At 42.6% G+C, this 21,116-nt stretch overlaps 1 protein-coding gene across 4 annotated transcripts in view; it reads right to left on the bottom strand.

Annotated features, from left to right (window-relative positions):
• The window catches only part of AGTPBP1 (ATP/GTP binding carboxypeptidase 1), a 98,643-nt gene that overhangs the window by 55,074 nt on the left and 22,453 nt on the right, over positions 1-21,116 (bottom strand). For 3 of the 4 annotated variants that reach the window (XM_072150862.1, XM_072150860.1, XM_072150859.1), the window contains 8 exons: positions 11,990-12,120; positions 10,293-10,360; positions 8,414-8,477; positions 6,728-6,874; positions 5,202-5,333; positions 3,406-3,499; positions 2,371-2,463; positions 871-908 (listed from right to left, as the gene is read on the bottom strand). In XM_072150862.1, the coding sequence (XP_072006963.1) occupies positions 871-908; positions 2,371-2,463; positions 3,406-3,499; positions 5,202-5,333; positions 6,728-6,874; positions 8,414-8,477; positions 10,293-10,360; positions 11,990-12,120 (767 nt within the window). Of the gene's footprint in view, positions 1-870; positions 909-2,370; positions 2,464-3,405; positions 3,500-5,201; positions 5,334-6,727; positions 6,875-8,413; positions 8,478-10,292; positions 10,361-11,072; positions 11,136-11,989; positions 12,121-21,116 lie in introns of those variants that run through there. The other variant, XM_072150863.1, reaches the window with a different exon arrangement.

Here is a 21,116-nt window from a genome sequence, read left to right as displayed (position 1 = left end):
ATCCATATGATGTGCAGGCGTGGCTGAGCTGCAATACTGGACATGGTCAGAAGCATAAGTGGCAGCGTCCGGTTCATCTCTGATCCTTACAGCAGTTTACTTATTTTTTTCTTATATGTGTGGTCCCAGCCAACAAATCCCACTAAGATATACCTCCAATAAAGAACCCTATTTATAAGCCATGAATCTGTGTGAATTGGACAGGTCATGCAGGGTTTTTAGTGGTCCCAAGTCAAGAGAATAATACAGCACAAAAGTAACAAAATAATATTACGTTCTCTTCACACTCTTACAGTCTTCACACATTCCACATTAAAGGGGTTTTCCCATGAAGACAAGTTAGGCCCTATCCACAGGATAGGGCCTAACTTGCTGATCAATGGGGGTCAGTGCTGAGACCCCCGCAGATCGAGAAAACGAGGGGGGCGATAGACCCTTCGCCGCTCCTCAGACTAATAGAGCATCACCGCTCTGCTCCATTAATCTGTAAAGAGCTGACCGAAATTGCCGAGCGCCGCTCTCACTGATCTCCGTCAGCTCCATAGAGATTAATGGAGCAGAACGGTGATGCGCGTATGTTTGCTCCATTAGTTTGAGGAGCGCCAAAGGGTCCGTCGGACCCCTCATTTTCGCAATCTGCGTGGGTCTCACCACTTAGACCCCCACTGATCAGCAAGTTAGGCACTATCCTGTGGATAGGGTCTAACTTGTCTTTGTGGGAAAACCCCTTTAAAAATAGAGCCACACTCAGCACCATTTCTCTGATGGACACGACAACAGAACCAAACTCTGCAAGTCGCAGGGCTTCTCAGGGTTCACAAACGAGTCAAACATGGGAGCAAATGATGAAGACCTGATGTATGTACTTACTTGATTTTAGTAAAGCAGCAAGTGTATCTAAAGAGACTCTGCAGAAGAAGGAAAGGATATTAGCAACATTCAAATACAATAGATAAGTAATATCTATCTCCATCATACAATGTTACTAAAAAAAATTTCATGAACTCATCTGCACTGCAAATACTGACTGATCTGTGTCACGCCTGATCTGTGTCACGCCTGATCTGTGTCACGCCTGATCTGTGTCACGCCTGATCTGTGTCACGCCTGATCTGTGTCACGCCTGATCTGTGTCACGCCTGATCTGTGTCACGACATATGCAAGTCAAGACAGATCCTCCCGCTCTCCAACACCACCATTCTGCATTTGGTGGTGTTGGAGAGATACGTGTGATTTGTCCTGTAGGTACTGTTGCACAATCACTATTACACCCCCCCCCCCTCCATTGTCCGTTTTGCCTTGAGTTATTCCCAGTAGCATGCAGTGTGACATGGATGATATTTAACTTTTTATGTTTCTAAATCTTCAGAGCCAAGTTCTCATTTGGTAGAAGCTGAAACATCCTCCAGATAGAAGAAGGAGAAATCCTCCAACCAAAGTCGTCATGAGTGAGTTGCTGGAGTTACAGTAAGTGCTGGTATTACACATTATCTCTAAATTATCCACTCAGTACACAACACCGAGCTTGGTTTTAGTTCTGTTTTTATAAATACATGGCCTTCATGATTAAAGGGGTTGTCAAAGCTTGTATTTTTTTTCACTAGGGGAGTGTGGAGGCTGAAAAAACTAGAAAGCAGCTCTGTGCTCCCATCACCCCTGTTCTGTATATATAAAAGAGATACAGCAGTGAAGCCACCACAAATTGCTCCCTGTGCAGTCTCTGCCTGACACGTGCGTAAGGCTGCATTCACAGGAACAAGTGCCCACCAGGCTACAGCTGGGCGAGCACACGTAGGGCGCGCTGGAGAGGAGAAGAGGCGAGTGCTGATCACCCCTCCCCTCAATGTATTTACATATGATGAGGTATTTTGCCCAATGCATTTCAAAACCCAAGGCAAAGGCATGGTGTGAACGCAGCCTGAAGCAGTTTTTGAATCTAATGCTAGCAGTGGATCATTGGATAGACTCCTCCTGGGTCCAGCTCTAATCTCTTCTAGTAACGTGCTGAGGGATATGGGCAGCGGCGTTAGCTTGACGGCTCCAATAGGGGTGTAAGCACTGAGCGTGCCTAGGGCAGCATCAACACTGAATACAGCCCTGATTTTTTTATGCCATTTTCTCTTGAATAAGAACATGTTGTTTAAAATATTCTATTGCCACCAGGTGGCGCATGTATGTAAAGTATGATCATACCACCTCGTTTCTCTGAAAATAAGTGCTTATATAATTTTTTGTTGCAAAAAAAATGGTAATAGGTTATTTTCAGAGGAAGTCTTATTTTTCCATGAAAAAAATAAAATTCTACATTTATTCTTGAACTAAAAAAAATTCCTGTGACTGTATTGCATTTAGAACCCAATTTCTCATACCTAGCAATAGCACTTTCCTCTGCTCCTAGCAAATAGCATCCTTCAGCTTGCTCCTGCTCATTCTCCATTGTGCCTTCAGCTGAAACCATGACACTTAGAAACATAGGGGGAGATTTATCAGTGGTGTCACAGCAGAACTGTTCTAGGTGCTCATGGCAGCCAATCTCATCTCATATCTCTTATCTGTATCATATATCTATCTATTAATCTATCTATCTATCTATCTATCTATCTATCTATACATTTATGTTTGTGTATAAACTGTAACTTTAGATGCAATACTAAAAAGAGGCAGGAAGTTTTGTCTGCCCTACAAAAGAGGAAGGGCTGCGTGACCCTGACAAGCCAGTTTCACATATACATGTTTGGGATTACAGAATCTAAAGATAAGGGTGCCAGGCAGTCTTTCTAAATGTCATTGCAGACAAAAAAAAATTGATAAAGGAGAACAAAATACTCTCTATTGGAATTTTATATGTAGAGATTTCGGGATTGTAAAGCAAAAAATATTTGTATACGTCTCCAACCTGAATTTCAAGTTTCGACTCCATCAGATAATAAAAGGGTGCATTCTATTCAAGGTTATTCTGTAGGCATATGGTTTTTGTACAAGCAAAAAGGCAGCGTCTAATCACAAAGATCTGCAAATTACTGCCGGTAAGGGCTCATTCACACGGCCGTTCATGGGGACGTACATATACGTCCCCATAGATGGCAATGGCGGCCCATCTTGTGTGCCACCGATCAGCACCGCACATCGCAAAAAGATAGAGCATGCTCCATCTTTCTGTGAGTGTGCGGCCATGCGCCGCTGTTTTCTATGGAGGGAGGAGGTGTCACCTTCGCCTCACCTCCAGCACGAGGCAGTATGCCCGCACGGCGGGTATATAGCGTGTGAATGAAGCCTAAGGCTTCTTTAGGATTATCTGGTTTTTCTAAAGTTAAAGCAAAGAATCAATATAGTAGAAATAAATATGAAATACAATTACTCATATATATATATGTAATTTTTTATATATAGATTAGTACACCTACTTCATAAGGCTGGTGTTCTTTTTACTGAATGGTCCTATGATCTTAAAAAGAAGTTCTACTGCCCCGTTTTTGCCCAGGGACACGGCATTCACAGCTGAAAGGCAATAAATAAAAAATGGACATTTACAGTAATTACATATTTATCACAGTACAAGCTATAAAATGCAGGTCAGTATTGTAGCAACTGTAATAGGTCTGCATGTCACACTCATTCAGGTGAATTTATACCCTGCATAATGCTCTATATATGTATGAGGCTAAAAGATGCATAGACATTGGTTTAGCTATATGGATTTTGAATGAAACTACCTGGTTAAAAATGACATTACAGACATCCTACTGTCAGCCGCTTTGTGAATTAGTTTTGGATCCATGTTGTATGAACAATTATACAGTTATCATCCATCTTGTTATAATACATCTCATGTATCGATGAGGTGAGTAGCGCTGGTCCGACCTGGCGTAGTTTTGAGTAAAAACCTGCAAACTTTCTGTGGTGAATGTTCACAGATTTTTAGACAGTCGCAGGCACAGGGCAGAAACTCTGCAGGCTGCCATGCCATTTCACAACCTCCTCAACGTCCACATGGTGTGTTGGTGGCATAGTCGCAATAATTGCAATTTCTTGAATTGCGCAAGAATTAGCCGTTATTTTGGTGCTTTTAGACCAGAAAACTGACGTAGAAAGACTGCTAAATGTCCTCCAAGACTCTGACTACTCTCTGTTATACTATGGAGCCGTGCACCTGTGTGACATCACATGACCATGCACTTGTTTTATCCACAGGAACCAAACAGTAATGCTTACTGCAGAATGATATCAAGCAGAGATCTAGAAAACTGCAAGGAATGTATACAGAAAATATATTGGAAAACTCTATAACTTTTCAACACACAAACAATATCAATTATTTGATGTGCGCATCCCCTTTCTAAGAATAACCTTAAAAGGAAACCTACCATGAGCAATCTACTATCATAAATAGATCTGATGGTAGCTTCCTCCTGCCTACCTCTGCCCTATATAATTTATAATTTAATAATCCTGGAACCTAACCAAACTTGATAAAAACTTTATTTTAGTAATATGTCATTTAACTTCAAAGGCTACTGGCAGTGGCGTAACTTGAAGCTGATGGGCCCAAGTGCAAAGTCTGTGCCAGGCCCCCGACTATAATGTGTGGTTCATAGTACTAGTCTTCTCATATGGGAAAGTGACACCATAAGGGCCCCCTAAACCTCTTGGGCCTGGGTGCGACCGCACCCTCTACACCCGTTCAAGTTACGCCCCTGGCTACTGGAGCGTGTACTAGCCTGGCCGAGCACTGGGAGCTACTCCACGCCCCAGTAGACTCTGCAAGTAATTTACATATTATGAAAATAAAGTTTTTTACATGCAAGGTTAGGTTCCAGGATTGTTAAATTACAGATTTGGGCAGAGGTAGCCAGAAGGAATCTACAATCAGTTCTACTTCTGATAAAAGAAACCTACCATGAGGAATCTACTAAGGTGGCATTATTTGTTTAAAAAAAATAATAAAGACTGAATACTTTCTGTACTATAACTCTCTATTCTACACATACGCACTGAGCTAAATGCAGGCCTCAACGGTGATTAACGTTACATTTTTTTAACAAATCCAGCCACTTAAAGGTTTTTTTGTAGAATAGGAAAATTCTTCTATTAAAAGCTACACAAAAATCCTACTGTTACACTAGTGAAAATTTTTAAAAAAAATGCTAATAATGCCAATATTTTGTGTTTATATATTAAACTGGAGACGGGCACTACTCACAGTTCATACAGTACACACGTAAGACCTGAAGACACGGAAGTAACAGCTTTGGACATTGCAGGTTTTGTTTCACCAGGTTGAGAGAGATGTTCAGTGCTCCACTGACTCGTGCTTTTATTCCAAACTTTTTGTCTGTCAGGAGAAAGAGACTCATATGAGCAATGTGTTACTATACAAATTATTAGATGAAAACGGAAATATTCTTCCTAGAATTATATCTCATTACACTACAGCCCTTAGGATCCAGGTTATTTTAGGCCTAAATGTTCAAGCAATTTTTTCAGTTTTTTCATCTTTTTTTCCTTTTGAGAGACAGTATTTATGTGGTAAATATGATTAGCTTTATGGGTGAGATTAGGGAAAAAAGATTAGCAAATCCAACATTGTAGAAAAATTTATTTTTACCCAATTGTACTTTAGCCATAAATGAATACCATCAGAGGTCCAACACCGAGGCCCTGCACCAGTCAGCTACTCTTGGTACAGAGTAGGTGATAGTACTGTACACTATGCAATGGCTGTGCTGTACTACTGCATCTCATCTTATTAAAATGGGAGAAATGCTGTGCTAAAAACAGCTGGTCTGTATGTGTGGCCAGGGTGTCATCATTCCAATTCATGAACTTCCATAGGGAGAATAATTTGGGGTCCTGTACAACCTGTGAAATTAAAACTATAAAAAAGAAATGCTCTCTGTATATTGTTACTCAAAAATCTGTGCCTGGTTGTAAAACAATTGGTTGCAGGAGGAGCCTCGCCCACTACTCTATTTGTAACAGAAAACAGAGTAAAGCTGCATTCACATGAACGTATGCCCACTAGGCCGTAGCCAGGCATATGTTCACCGCGATAGAGGGGAGGAGGGGTGACCCCCCTCCCCTCTCCATAGCGATGCATGGCGCACTGCGTGACTGTGAAAGATTGTACATGTCCTATCTTTTCTCTGTGTATGTAGCGGTACGGTGCCGCACCGTGCCCATTGCCGTCTACAGTATGGGGGACATATGTACGTCCGGAAGCTTGTGGTAATGCTTGCAGCCGCACATACTTGTCCCGACAGTCATGTGAATCCAGCCTAAGGCTGCATTCACACAACCAAATACAAGACATATATGTGGGCGCAAGCTTACCACTTTATATATACATACATTTGTGTCCCGATAGATGCCAATAGCCACACTGAGTGATACGGTGCTGCACACGAGTGACACCGTACTACTCCTTACACAGGTAAAAGATGGAACGTATTCCCTCTTTTGCCGTATGCACGGCCATGTGGTGTACATCCTTATGAAGAGGGGAGGAGTTACCCCTTTCAAGCGCGCCAGATGTATGCCTGTCCGGACACATGTCTATGTGAACGTAGCCTAAGCCCCACATGACGTCAAGTCATGTCACCTCAGCTGTTTAACAGAGCAATGAAATTATCCACTATACTTTTGTATTATTTATTTCCAGTTTTATCAATACTATCCCAACAATGAGATGATATAACCAGTGATTATTTCAATGTACTGTAGGCAAACCTTTTGGTCCTATCTTTGCCAGCAAGCTGTGTAGCAGTACCATTAGCTCTTCATTTGGAGCGGAGTCCTTACTGGCACTAAGCAGCAGTTGTAGCAAGATCTGTGTACCCCCTTTAGAAATCAATACATTTATTCTTTTTCCACCACCTAGAAAAAGAAAGATAAGATAATCCTTTATTAGTCCCACAGTGGGGAAATTCACAGCGTTACAGCAGCAGAGAGGGTACAGAGAGTGAAGTACAAACTATGACAACAATAATATTAGGGATAAATGAACAAAAAGAAAAGAGGGATAAAAAGACAAAAAAGACAAGAAATGATCGGCAGTTTGATGTTTAGTCTGTGGATGGGACCTGCAGGGACTAGTTAGGTGGGGGGCGCAGGTTACTTCTGTTTGGGCCTTGTTTGTTGAACAGCCTGATGGCAGCGGGGAGGAATGACTTACGATAACGCTCCCTTTCACATTTGGGGTGAAGCAGTCGGTCACTGAAGGTGCTCCCCAATGCCACCACAGTCTCATGCAAGGGATGGGAGCTATTCTCCAGAATAGACTTCAACTTACACAGTGTCCTCCTCTCAGCTTCCACCTGCACTGTGTCAAGAGGACCCCCCAGGACAGAACTGGCTTTCCTAATCAGTTTGTCCAGTCTGCTCCTCTCCCTAGCTGAGATGCTACTACCCCAATTTAGAGTCTGTATCATGTCTGCTGTACACACGCACCAATGCGATGCATCTTTACCCCTACACTCTATATATACACCGGCCTAGGAATCTAAACAAAACAATACCCAGTATTATCACAATAATGGATGAATTACTTCTAATAATCCACTGGTTCTGGGCACATGCACATTGTAAGGATGAAGCTAGGTACCAGGGGTGGATTAAGACAGTGTGGGCTCTGGGGTGTATGAATATTATAGCCCCTACAAATCCTACACTACACTTCCTACATACGGTACTAGAGTTATGCTTATTAGAACGGGGGTCAGATGTACCCCCGTCACACGACCAGATGGCCAGAGCAGCCAGTTGCTCATGGTCAGTCTGCCTGGTTTATCTCTATAGCTGAGAGCATTCTCCATCAGCTCCATAGAGATGAACGGGCAGCCCGCACATGCACGACCGGCTGCTCCGGCCATCTCGGTGGTGCTACATGGGGTGCGACAGGGTACATCGGACCCCCGTTCTTGTGATCCAAGGGGGTCCTATCACGATCAGCAAGTTAGGCCCTATCCCGTGGATAGGGAAAATCCCTTTAATAGGTAGATTTCTGATGGTAGGTTTCCTTTAAGACAGGCAAAAGCTGTTGTATAAGATTCTCATAGTTATGTAGCACTAGGAATGTCAACTTTCTAAATAAATTTGCAATTCATGCAGATACATAGTCTGGGTGCACTGTATTCCAACGTCATAAAAACAAATTTGCCTGATGCTAAAGAGACATGTAAGAGACAGTGCAGGCAGCCAATGGATTCTGAAATAGCTGTGGCCATAAACACTACATCAAAGTCCTTTCCAGCAGTCTACATAATAAGCAGAAAACAAGTCTGGATTGCAAACTCCTGGGTCTATACCACAGTAAAGGTTTTATTGGAAATACAAATAGAGCCTTCTGAAACTGCATCTCTCCTATTTACAGCCCCGAATATAATGTATACTTTACATCTGCATAAGGGCACTCACCAGCTGACATCAGTTCATTGAGGATATTGACAATATTTAATATTGTTTGATGGTCCCTGGTATTCTAAAGAATAAAAGAGAAATTCTGATTACACCCAAAATTAAAAAAACAGAATAGAAAGTAAAAATTGCTAATATGTCCGCTTTTAGCGTTTAATTAAGTTTTTTTACTAAATCATTTTTAAACAGCCCTAGAGGGGAGAACCAAAATACCTTTTTAAAGGAAACCTACTACATGATATGGTAGGTGTAAGATGAAAATACTGAGCACCAGTTCAGGATGAGCTGGTGCCGGAGCTTATTTTTGTTAGTGTCCTAAACCTCTGTATCGTGGCTTAAAACACTTTTTAAACTTTATAGCCGAAGCTGCTATAAAGTTTAAAAAGTGTTTTAAACCGCGATGCAGTGGTTAAGGACACTAACAAAAATAAGCTCCGGCACCAGCTCACCCGGAGCTGGTGCTCGGTATTTCTATCTTACACCTACCATGTCATGTGGTAGGTTTCCTTTAATTAATTATTTCTGTACAAATCCCCATACAGAACCTGTGTTAGTCATAATCTAATATATAAAGCTGAGTGTATATGTATGTATGTCCACTAAAAGACTCTGCACCATCGCAGTTCCAATCAACAAATTTTGCACAGCCGCTCCCTAAGATTCATTGGGGCACCTTTAGGTACAGGAGCCACTGTCTGCTGGCTGCTATGGTATTTCTCAAGCAATCACAGCTGAGTTTCTGGCAACTAAGCACAGCTCATCTTCTATTTTGCCACATCTACCTTTAGGTCATCCCAGATGCCTATAGCTGTGGCTATGACTGGAGTATCAATGTGCCATTAACATTCTTAGTATAAGGCAGCATATGTGTGAGGTAATATGTTCTCAATTGCACACCTTACATCATATGTGATACTCCAGTCACATCCAGAGCTGCAGTCTTATCCATGCCATCATAAGGAATTGCAGATAAAAGTACTTCACATTACTTGGGCAATTAATTAGTTAATATGTGTTGCATATGTGTGGTGCTGAATATAAAATTTGAAATGCTTCTATTATTTTTTGATTTATCATAATAAAATATCTGTCTTTGATTTGTGATCTTTATGTGCCAAAATTTTTTGCCAACCCATTATTTTTTGTTACAGCTAAGAGTAGTTATTTAAAGGACATCTACCACCAGAATGAAGAATTGTAAACCAAGCACAGTGACAGTTTCATATTCCCTATTTTTTTTTTTAAAGGAAATTTGCAAATGAGCCTGAGGGGCTCGGGGCTCCATCGTTTTTTAATGGAGCCTGTAGCCCCTAAGGCTCATTTGCATAATTTTAGAGACATTTTATTCTTAAAAACAAGGGCATAAGAAGCTAAAAGAAAAGCAGATCCTACCAGAGTTGGAACAAAGTAGTATGTCTGTGTGCTTGGTGTACAATCCTTGATACTGTTGGTAGGTGTCCTTTAACTACCCCGGGCAATGCCACGGCTTACAGCTTGTAGATAATAAAGTGACAATCTAGATTTTTGTTCACAGCACTACTGCAAATGAAGCAACAGTGGCATTTACACCAAATTTTACTGCTGCTTAGTGCTTGAGAATGATCCATCCAAAGACAGGGCTGTGCTATATAGTTGCCACTTGTTGCAGGATGAGAAGGGGGGGGGGGCACTGATAAGCACCAGTTCTCTTCTGCACAGGGGCCCTAGCAGTTGGATCCCCAAACATCAGTCACCTCTTTTCTATCCTGTGAAAGGGGGATAAGCATATGGTATAAAAGTATTTGCACAGTATAATTCAGTGGCTTTAACATTTACTGGCAACACAATTGAGCAGAACTTCATGAAGATGACTGAACATAAACAATAGAAGTGACCTCACCTCCAGTGTGCAGAGGATAACTTCCACACCAGTGGACCCTTTGGCAGTCATTTCTTTTCTTGTTTTTTCTAGGGGAAAAAAAGCCAAAAATTTGAGTTAACCATCTGTATATTTTATCTACAACCTCATATAAAAAAAAAAAAAAAAATCTATCAGCATTATCATATCTGTAAGCCTGACCTTCTTTAACAAGGACATGTTAGATTTCAACACATCCAATTTGTTCTTTCTGAAATAAGCCAGAAGACCCTGACATCCTCTTCCATTCAGCAATAAACGTATGTAGTTGGCTAAATCCTACATGGCTATAGATTACTGTAATAATATACATCTGAGTACCGCAAAAGCTTTTCACCCTTGGAGCAATCATTCACAGGGCTAAACTGCATCAACTATGTTACAAATATTTCTATTACAGAAGAACAAAAAAATAGTCTAATATTTCCAGGACTTGATCACCTACACCATATTTTATTAAATAAATCATTGGTCTCCGTATACATAAAAGTCAATGCATATACACAGATAGTATTCAGTCTGTAACAGGACCACATCCATGACTTATAACAAGTTATATTGAACACAAAATTGCACCGCAAACACTGACACATTGAAATTGGACTGAGTAGTAGTAATGGTAGCAAAATGTGGGAGATGTATAATCTGTTTTAACAATAACAACATAAAAATAAAATGGTCAAGATACAGTTTAACCCTAACTATATACAATTTTAAAGCATGCTATTCCACACAGGGCAATAACTTGTTTACTACACTTACCATCCACCACAAGTGGTTATGGATATCGCTCTGAAAAGGACCCATGACTTGGGTGCAGTGCACGGCACAGTTGCCTTACAGCACATCTGACATGCTGATGAATGCTGACAAATGCAAAGCCAGTCCTTCTGAACTGTTCATCCATCCGAAGTTAAATTATTTTTAGCGATCATGATTTTTCCACTACATGTGATGTTTACAGCAAGTTATGACAGCTATTACAAGTTGTTATGTACTTTGGCTTGAAGGCAAATGATGGATTTCCACACTCCTCCTAACCCAGCAGTGCACAGAGCCAGGGCTAATACTGTAATATCCAATTAATAACAGTTTGATTGCAGATGAGGGGAATAAAAGTAGCCTTTTCAATAGCATCATATGGCAGACATCAACCAAACCAAAGTAGCATTTTATGTGATGCGTTGGAATTTATGACCATAAATGCTGCGGAAGGAATAATTTGAAGAACTTTGTAATATGCCTTAATAAATAGATCTGTTCTTGAGAGCTTCCTTTCCCTCTACCTATTTTTCCTTATTCAGGCTGTTTGTGAAAATCATCTTTCTGTCCTGTATTCCATTGACAGATGATAGATAAGGAACCCGATAATGGCCCAGATTTATAAAAAATTGAATGTGCCGGGTGCGCCAGATTATTGAATACTGGCGCACAGTCTTCATTTATTTGCCACTCCCTTCACTGCTCGGGTAGTGTGCACCATTTTTTGGTGCACCTTTAATATACAGCGAGCAGTCGCTGTATTAAATGTTTTTTTAATTGTGTTTGTTAGTAAGTTATGCTGCATATCTTAGGGCTCCTCCTCTTAGTGCTAGAAACTGAAAAAAGCTCATTAATTTAGGAGCCATCACTGTATTATTATCACCTTTGAAACAGACGGCAATAGACAAGGGCCATACCTTGGGTTTGTGCCAGGTGGAAGATTTTTGCAGTGACAAATCTCGCATTATCTATATCCACGGCTGACGATTCTGCATTGATCTTTTCCAGCTGTGATAGAAGACTCAGAATCCGAGAATTGTTGGAAAGGCTGTGCGGTAACAATAGATATTCAGTTAATCAACAACACGTGAATGATACTAATTTTGCAGTGTACACTATGTAAACAATTGCTTACAAGTCATGGGTGTCCTCAATAAAACAAACTGACACACTGCGGATTAAATAAATACATTCTACTAATACTATGTCTTATGGCAGAAGGCCAGGAAAATGTGTGCTATTTAATAAAACTTTCTTTCTACAAAGTAATTACAGTCTATTACATAAAGCAGGGCCCATGACTTTGCCGATGTGATATTCCCTCATATCAGAAGATTATTCAAGTAGATTACATCTTTAGAGTGAGATGTACAAAGTGCTGAATGGCCTCATTCCATTGCCGCTGTGTGGCTGATCTATTTGGAATTTGTTTTTGTAAAAACCATCCACCATTCAAAAGAAATTGTTCCAAATGTGAATTAGCTCAATTTATCCTAGGGGCGGTAAAAACATCCCAAAGAAAATAAAAGATTACCTACATTCATGAAAACTTCTGGAGGCCAGATCTTTCAAAAGGGAGTGCGTATTAACAAAATGAATACATGTCATATTGATCTTGGGCAGATTGGCAATGAAATATGGGATATTTTTAACCAATTTGTATATGTTGGCAGTTCTCTTTAAAGAGAATTCACATGCACACGGCTGTTTGAGGGCCATAAGCCAACCACAAACCCCTATTGCCTCAGGCGGCAAATTGTGGACCCTTTAAGAGGTGGCACTTTGCCACCCGTAGTATGGACTTGCCAAAAGCTGGCAAGTCCGCAGTACCTGAAAAATCAATAACATTGGCATCTTTAAATGCGTCATGACGTCATCAAGTACGCCGGCCTGTGTTACTACAGACAGGGTGGCTGCCGGCACTGAGAGAAGAGGACGAGGAGCTGCAGGGGAGTGCAGGTTTTTAGAGGCAAATACCAGGTTTATTATTTTTGGGGTAATTTTATTGGGGGGGGGTGAGGCTGTGCATAATACTATTGGGGGGAGGGAGGCTGTGCATAATACTATTGGGGGGGAGGCTGTGCATAATACTATTGGGGGGGGAGGGAGGCTGTGCATAATACTATTGGGGGGAGGGGAGGCTGTGCATAATACTATTGGGGGGGAGGGAAGGCTGTGCATAATACTTTTTTGGGGGGGAGGGGAGGCTGTGCATAATACTTTTTTGGGGGGGAGGGGGGCTGTGCATAATACTTTTTTTGGGGGGGAGGGGAGGCTGTGCATAATACTGTTGGGGGGAGGGGAGGCTGTGCATAATACTATTGGGGGGGAGGGGAGGCTGTGCATAATACTTTTTTAGGGGGGAGGGGAGGCTGTGCATAATACTTTTTTGGGGGGGAGGGGAGGCTGTGCATAATACTTTTTTGGGGGGGAGGGGAGGCTGTGCATAATACTGTTGGGGGGAGGGAGGCTGTGCATAATACTGTTGTGGGGGAGGGAGGCTGTGCATAATACTGTTGGGGGGGAGGGAGGCTGTGCATAATACTATTGGGGGGAGGGAAGGCTTTGCATAATACTATTGGGGGGGAGGGGAGGCTGTGCATAATACTTTTTTGGGGGGGAGGGGAGGCTGTGCATAATACTTTTTTGGGGGGAGGGGAGGCTGTGCATAATACTTTTTTTGGGGGGAGGGGAGGCTGTGCATAATACCATTTGGGGGGGGAGGGAGGTTGTGCATAATACTATTGGGGGGAGGGGGGCTGTGCATAATACTATTGGGGGGAGGGGGGCTGTGCATAATACTATTGGGGGGGAGGCTGTGCATAATACTATTGGGGGGGGAGGCTGTGCATAATACTATTGTGGGGGAGGGAGGCTGTGCATAATACTATTGGGGGAAGGGAGGCTGTGCATAATACCATTGGGGGGAGGGAGGCTGTGCATAATACCATTGGGGGAGGGAGGCTGTGCATAATACTATGGGGGGGGAGGCTGTGCATAATACTATTGGGGGGAGGGAGGCTGTGCATAATACCATTGGGGGAGGGAGGCTGTGCATAATACTATGGGGGGGGAGGCTGTGCATAATACTATTGGGGGGAGGGAGGCTGTGCATAATACTATTGGGCCATGTATACTGTGTGCGCCGTGGTTCTATAAATTGTCTATGGGAGATCTGTATATGGGGCTTGATTTTAATTAAACTGAGTGGCCTTCTATGGAGTACAGTATACAAATTTAATATATAATTATATGGGGACTGTCATAAATTAGTGGAACTGTATATAAATAAATCATATATATATATATATATATATATATATATATATATACACTCACCGGCCACTTTATTAGGTACACCTGTCCAACTGCTCGTTAACACTTAATTTCTAATCAGCCAATCACATGGCGGCAACTCAGTGCATTTAGGCATGTAGACATGGTCAAGACAATCTCCTGCAGTTCAAACCAAGCATCAGTATGGGGAAGAAAGGTGATTTGAGTGCCTTTGAACGTGTCATGGTTGTTGGTGCAAGAAGGGCTGATCTGAGTATTTCAGAAACTGCTGATCTACTGGGATTTTCACGCACAACCATCTCTAGGGTTTACAGAGAATGGTCCAAAAAAGAAAAAACATCCAGTGAGCGGCAGCTCTGTGGGCGGAAATGCCTTGTTTATGCTAGAGGTCAGAGGAGAATGGGCAGATTGGTTCGAGCTGATAGAAAGGCAACAGTGACTCAAATCGCCACCCGTTACAACAAAGGTAGGCAGAAGAGCATCTCTGAACGCACAGTATGTCGAACTTTGAGGCAGATGGGCTACAGCAGCAGAAGACCACACCGGGTGCCACTCCTTTCAGCTAAAAACAGGAAACTGAGGCTACAATTTGCACAAGCTCATCGAAATTGGACAGTAGAAGATTGGAAAAACGTTGCCTGGTCTGATGAGTCTCGATTTCTGCTGCGACATTCGGATGGTAGGGTCAGAATTTGGCGTCAACAACATGAAAGCACTGATCCATCCTGCCTTGTATCACCGGTTCAGGCTGGTGGTGGTGGTGTCATGGTGTGGGGAATATTTTCTTGGCACTCTTTGGGCCCCTTGGTACCAATTGAGCATCGTTGCAATGCCACAGCCTACCTGTGTATTGTTGCTTACCATGTCCATCCCTTTATGACCACAATGTACCCAACATCTGATGGCTACTTTCAGCAGGATAATGTGCCATGTCATAAAGCTGGAATCATCTCAGACTGGTTTCTTGAATGTGACAATGAGTTCACTGTACTCAAATGGCCTCCACAGTCACCAGATCTCACTCCAATAGAGCATCTTTGGGATGTGGTGGAATTGGAGATTCGCATCATGGATGTGCAGCCGACAAATCTGCGGCAACTGTGTGATGTCATCATGTCAATATGGAGCAAAATCTCTGAGGAATGCTTCCAGCACCCTGTTGAATCTATTCCACAAAGAATTGAGGCAGTTCTGAAGGCAAGAGGGGGTCCAACCCGTTACTAGCATGGTGTACCTAATAAAGTGGCCGGTGAGTGTATATATATATATATATATATATATATATATATATATATATATATGCTGGGTGCTGTAGTTCAGGGGGTCTGGTATATACAATAAACCATGGCAAGGAGAAATTGTAAAGAAGTCCTCTTCATGATGAAGCAAATCTTGTCCTGTAAGGTACTTGATACTTCCTATGGTCACTCAACCACCCACATTCAATTGGAAACAAAGGGGCCACAAAAGGCTTCCACTTTCCATTGTTTGTGGCCCATAATGCACAGTCACGTGCTTTAGACCTATATTAATGTCAAATGTTTTAGTAGTAGTACAGCAGAATAGAAAAGTGCTCTATGTACTTGCTTTTCATCTTTCAGCAGTATTTTACTACATTTGCAGCATATGAGAACTGCTAAAAGACAAATCCCATCTAATCTCAGAACCTGGAGCCACGGTAGTATACTGCAGCTTTACTGTCCATGTGTTGGCACTGCCACGGCTCTGCTCCATCTTCCCATTTGTTGCAGTGTTCTAGCCCTGATCGGTCATCCTCTGTGTATGACCCGGGCTAGCTGCTGACTATTCCTCAATATTTGATAACAAACTCATTATGAAAATTCAGCATATCCTGTGTAGGTATCTTAACGTTATATTTGCTTGTAGAGATTTGATGTTGAAATTCATGAAACTTTTCCAATTACTTATATGAAAAAAAATCTCGAAGTTTGTCTAACAGGATACATTTCATGCTCAGGTAAAATATATCCAATGGTTTTGGCTACGATCTGAAAATACATACACACTGTGGAACTAGATCAACCACATTCTTGGTCCAAGAGTCTCAATTAAGCGCTGCCAAAGTAGAGTTCCTAGAGATTTGCAGCAGAGCACATTAGTAGACTGTGTTATCCCCAGCAATCATCACCTGTTCCAGGTTCCTGTGTCAGAAGCTATATGTCCGCTAGAGTCCAATCTGTCACCAAGCTCAGTTGTCCATGCGCTAATACCAAAGAAACATGTGCTTGCCAGAATTAAAGATCAGATAACTTACTAATATGTTATGTAAATGTATCAAATATCGCAAATCCTGCCATATGACAAATCTAAACCCCTCCAACAAGCAGTCTTAATAGAAACAGAGTGCACACAATCCCTTCTATTCTGGTAATGGACCACATGGGGAGGGGGCATAGAGTTATCGGTAAGGAATTTGTCTTATTTCCATTCATTTGTAACACTAATGCCAGGGTTGATATTTCTTAAATATATTCAAATTGTATTTTAAAGATGAAGCAAAAGTCAGAAAATAATGAATGGACATGTAGAATAAAAATAATTGTGAAATTAGGAGAGAAAGCCAATGGTAGTTACAAAGGGTAGAAGAAAACAAGATAATTAAAGGGGTATTCCAGTAATAAGCATAATCCATATACAAATGGGTCCTTAAAATATAAGCTTATATGTAATTAGATGTTGCTGCCCTTAGCAGAAAAATTCTGACATACACTATAATGAAGAATTAATATGCTACTGGCCCTTAGTCTGTTGATTTTCTCTGCACAGAGCAGACACAGGACAGAAGATGGCTGCTGGTCACATGTCTACATCACATGTCCTGCACCTGCCTGGGCAGGTCATGTGATCAGCACTACGTTTGGCTGTAGTTGGGTTGGATGCAGTGCATGCAGTATGGCCAGTGATGTGGTTATACGTCTTCTCAATGAAGTAATGTGTAGTGATGGCAGTAACATATCATTACTATCAGGTCCAGATTAAGGTTGGTGAAGCCCCTGCGGCAAAATCTGCTGGAGGCCCCCACTGAATGTATCATACATACACACCCCCCTGCTCACTATCCACTATTTCCACATAAATACAACAATATATGCTGACAACCCCCCAGTAACACATCTACATAAACAGCCACTAACCCCCCGTAATACAGCTACATACAGCCGCCAACCCCCCGTAATACATCTACATACAGCCGCCAACCCCCAAGTAATACATCTACATACAGCCGCCAACCCCCCAGTAATACATCTACATACAGCGCCAACCACCCAAGTAATACATCTCCATACAGTCGCAAACCTCCCTCCCCCGTTAATACATCTACATACAGCCGCTAATGCCCCAGTAATACACCGACATACAGCCGCCAACCAGCCCTGTTATACATCTACATGCAGCCGTTAACCCCCAGTACATACATAGAGCCCCCAATTATATATCTACAAAAAAACTGAACAATTACAACCCACATAAATCGTCTAGATAGTGGCCATGAAAAAAAAAAAGGGACACGTGAAAAGATCCAAAAAATTGCCACAGGCTATGATCTTGTTTCATTGGTAGTCAGGGGTTCTCACTATTAGTCCAGGTGCAGGTGGTGTCAATTACTCTGCATGCAACATGCTCACAGATGAGTCAACTGCCTGAGACGGGAGTGGGGAGCCATACGTGCTGCTGTATCCAACATTGCGAGCTGACTGTCCTTTAATGGGAGCAATGCGTTGCGAAACGCCACTGCGCATTGTTCCCAGAGAGTGACAGTCGGCCCACAGCTAAGCTGACATGGAGCATCAGCTCCCGCGTGCGGCACCAACGCAAATCAAACTATGGGGACCAAGCTATTAGTTAATCAATGACATTGTCAGCTGGTGGGGCCCTTTTTGGACCAAGATGCGCGCCCCAGGAGCCTCACCTTTACTCAGGCCCTGATTACTATGTAACAGAGTAGGACAGTCTGTTCGATCATCACAGGGAGCAGAGCATAAGAGGGAGGAAGAGCAACTGAGAACGAAAGGATCATGTGACCTGTAATTTCCAGTGGTGGCCATCTTGGTGATAACTCTGCCTTCTTTAAAAAAAACACCCATAACATTTTGTGAATGATAAAATCAAACTATTTAAACTCCATATTGTGACTAATGACATTGAGTTTTGTTATATTCATTTAATTTTAGCATCATGAGTTTTTGTATCAGACGATTTTGTTCCCGCAATACCCCTTTAAGTTGTGCTGGAGGCAACACGTCAAATGATTTGTAGAAATTTCTGCTAGCTTTTCCGTTTTTTGATTGGGCCAAAAAGCCACTCCAGGACCTTCTGGCGTATCACTTTTTTACTAATTTTTTTTTTTAAGTTACAAAAAGCTCAACATGGCAGAAAATTAATGTATTGAACAGCCAAGGGCCCTTTCATAAACCTGACAGGCAGCAAATGGCAAGCACCAAATACAGTTTAAAAACTGTTGTAAGGAGCCTGCTTAATGTTAAAATTAACCCACACCTCTAGTATATTGATCTGCAACCCAATTTTCTGCTTTGTAGGCAAAACATACCACGTCCTCTAGTTACATGATTATTATGAATTATTCCACCCCTTACAAGACCCTTACCAAGGTTTGTATTTGTTAAAATGTAGTTGTAGCACTCAGCATGTCTGGAGATAATATCCAGGGACCTCAAATCGGTCATAAATAACCTTGATGTACATGGAATTCTTTTTAGATGACCTACTCGTTGCATAGAGAAACACCAGTACACAGTGGTCCTAAAATCTAGAAAGCAGCCCCGCACAGCATGATAACACCTCCAGCTGTCATACAATTGGCTTCAATGAACCTCTAAAAGACACGTGTGTCATGGGGTTTGCTCCAGGGAGACATGTACTGTGCAGACTTGGCAGTATACTCATAGAGGCGTAGTATGCTACTGCTAACTAGGCTCTAGGAAATGTATGCCAAGAAGGAACTGGTGCCAAGGAGTTATTAAAACAGAAATGTTCTTGCTGTGACACTGCTGCTGTTAAATCTCACACAAGGCAAGGATATCTCATAGATTGCTGTTACTGAATTGTTGTTACATTGTTGGTTGTGGTCATTTTATACCTACTTGTCCAAGGAAATTTTTATTGACTTAAAGGCTATGAACACATTTGCCACTCCATGTATTTATTAAGAAATTCTAATCATTTTACCAATAGAGATGTATCTTTTCTTCTCTCATCCGGAGGTAAGTGGAACTCACACGCCAATGACACATGGGTTGCAAACAATAGACCTATTTGTACAGGTTCTTGTGCATGAAGCCTAAGGCCAAGTTGACACTACCACTAGTGGTGACATAGGTGCCTAGCGGGTGGCAGTATATTCACCCGTGACAGCTGCAGCCCAGGCCCTCCTGTAATTCGCTGGCGATAGCTGTAGGGCAGGGGTCAGGAACCTTTTTGGCTGAGAGAGCCATGAACGCCACATATTTTAAAATGTTATTCTGTAAGAGCCGTACCATATGCACATGCCCCCCAGTAGATAGGTAGTCCCAGTGTCACGGATGCACACCCGTGCCCCTCTCTCACTCAACACACCACTTTCCGGCTCCTGTCCTGGCCAGCGTGCATGCCTGCACTCACGGATTTAAAGGGCCAGTGCGCCGCTGATTGCTGCTGCCCACTTCCCGGGTTCCTATAAAGACCGGCGGCTACCAGCTAGGTAGCCATAGCACATATCCCCCAGTATATAAGTAGCCACAGCACATGCCCCCAAGTAGATAGGTAGCCACAGCACATGCCCCCCAGTAGATAGGTAGCCACATCACATGCCTCCCAGTACATAGGTAGCCACAGCACATACCCCCAGTAGATAGGTAGCCACAGCACATGCCCCCCAGTAGATAGGTAGCCACAGCACATGCCCCCCAGTAGATAGGTAGCCACAGCACATGCCCCCCAGTAGATAGGTAGCCACAGCACATGCCCCCCAGTAGATAGGTTGTCACAGCACATGCCCCCCAGTAGATAGGTAGCCACAGCACATGCCCCCCAGTAGATAGGTTGTCACAGCGGAAAAAAAAATATTCAGTTACCAGCGCTCCCTGCAGCCAGCTCCTCATTGCTCCCATGCTCTTCTCTTTGACCCAGGCTTAGCCTATGGCGGCGATGGCACGTGGGTCCTAAAAAGGACATGAGCAGCGGTAACATCACTGCCTGTGTCCTGTAATCAGTCTAAGAGACACACAGCAGCCATCACTATTTATTAGAGATCTGTCTGGAAGCCAGATGCAGCCACATCTGGCTCCCGAGCCATAGGTTCCCTACCACTGCCCTAGTAGATAGGTAGCCCTAGCACATAATTCCAGTATATAGGTAGCCAAAGCACATGCCCCCAAGTAGATAGGTAGCCCCAGCATATATTCCCAGTAGATAGGTAGCCACAGAACATGCTCCCAGCAGAAAGGTAGTCACAGCATAAAAAAAAAAGAATATTCACTTACGTGCGCTCCCTGCAGCCAGCTCCTCATTGCTCCCACGCTCTTCTCTTTGACCCAGGCTTAGACGATGGCACGTGGGTCGTACAAAGGACGTAGGCAGCGGTAACATCACTGCCTGCGTCCAGTGATCAGTCCAAGAGACACAGCAGCCATCACTATTTATTAAAGATCTGTCTGAGAGCCAGATGCTGCCAACAAAAGAGCCGTATCTGGCTCCCGAGCCATATGTTCCCTACCCCTGCTGTAGGGG

Source organism: Engystomops pustulosus, chromosome 1 (assembly GCF_040894005.1).
Source record: "Engystomops pustulosus chromosome 1, aEngPut4.maternal, whole genome shotgun sequence".
NCBI lineage: Eukaryota > Metazoa > Chordata > Amphibia > Anura > Leptodactylidae > Engystomops > Engystomops pustulosus.
Note: the sequence above shows the minus strand (reverse complement) of the source record. Positions and strands in the feature narration are given on the sequence as shown.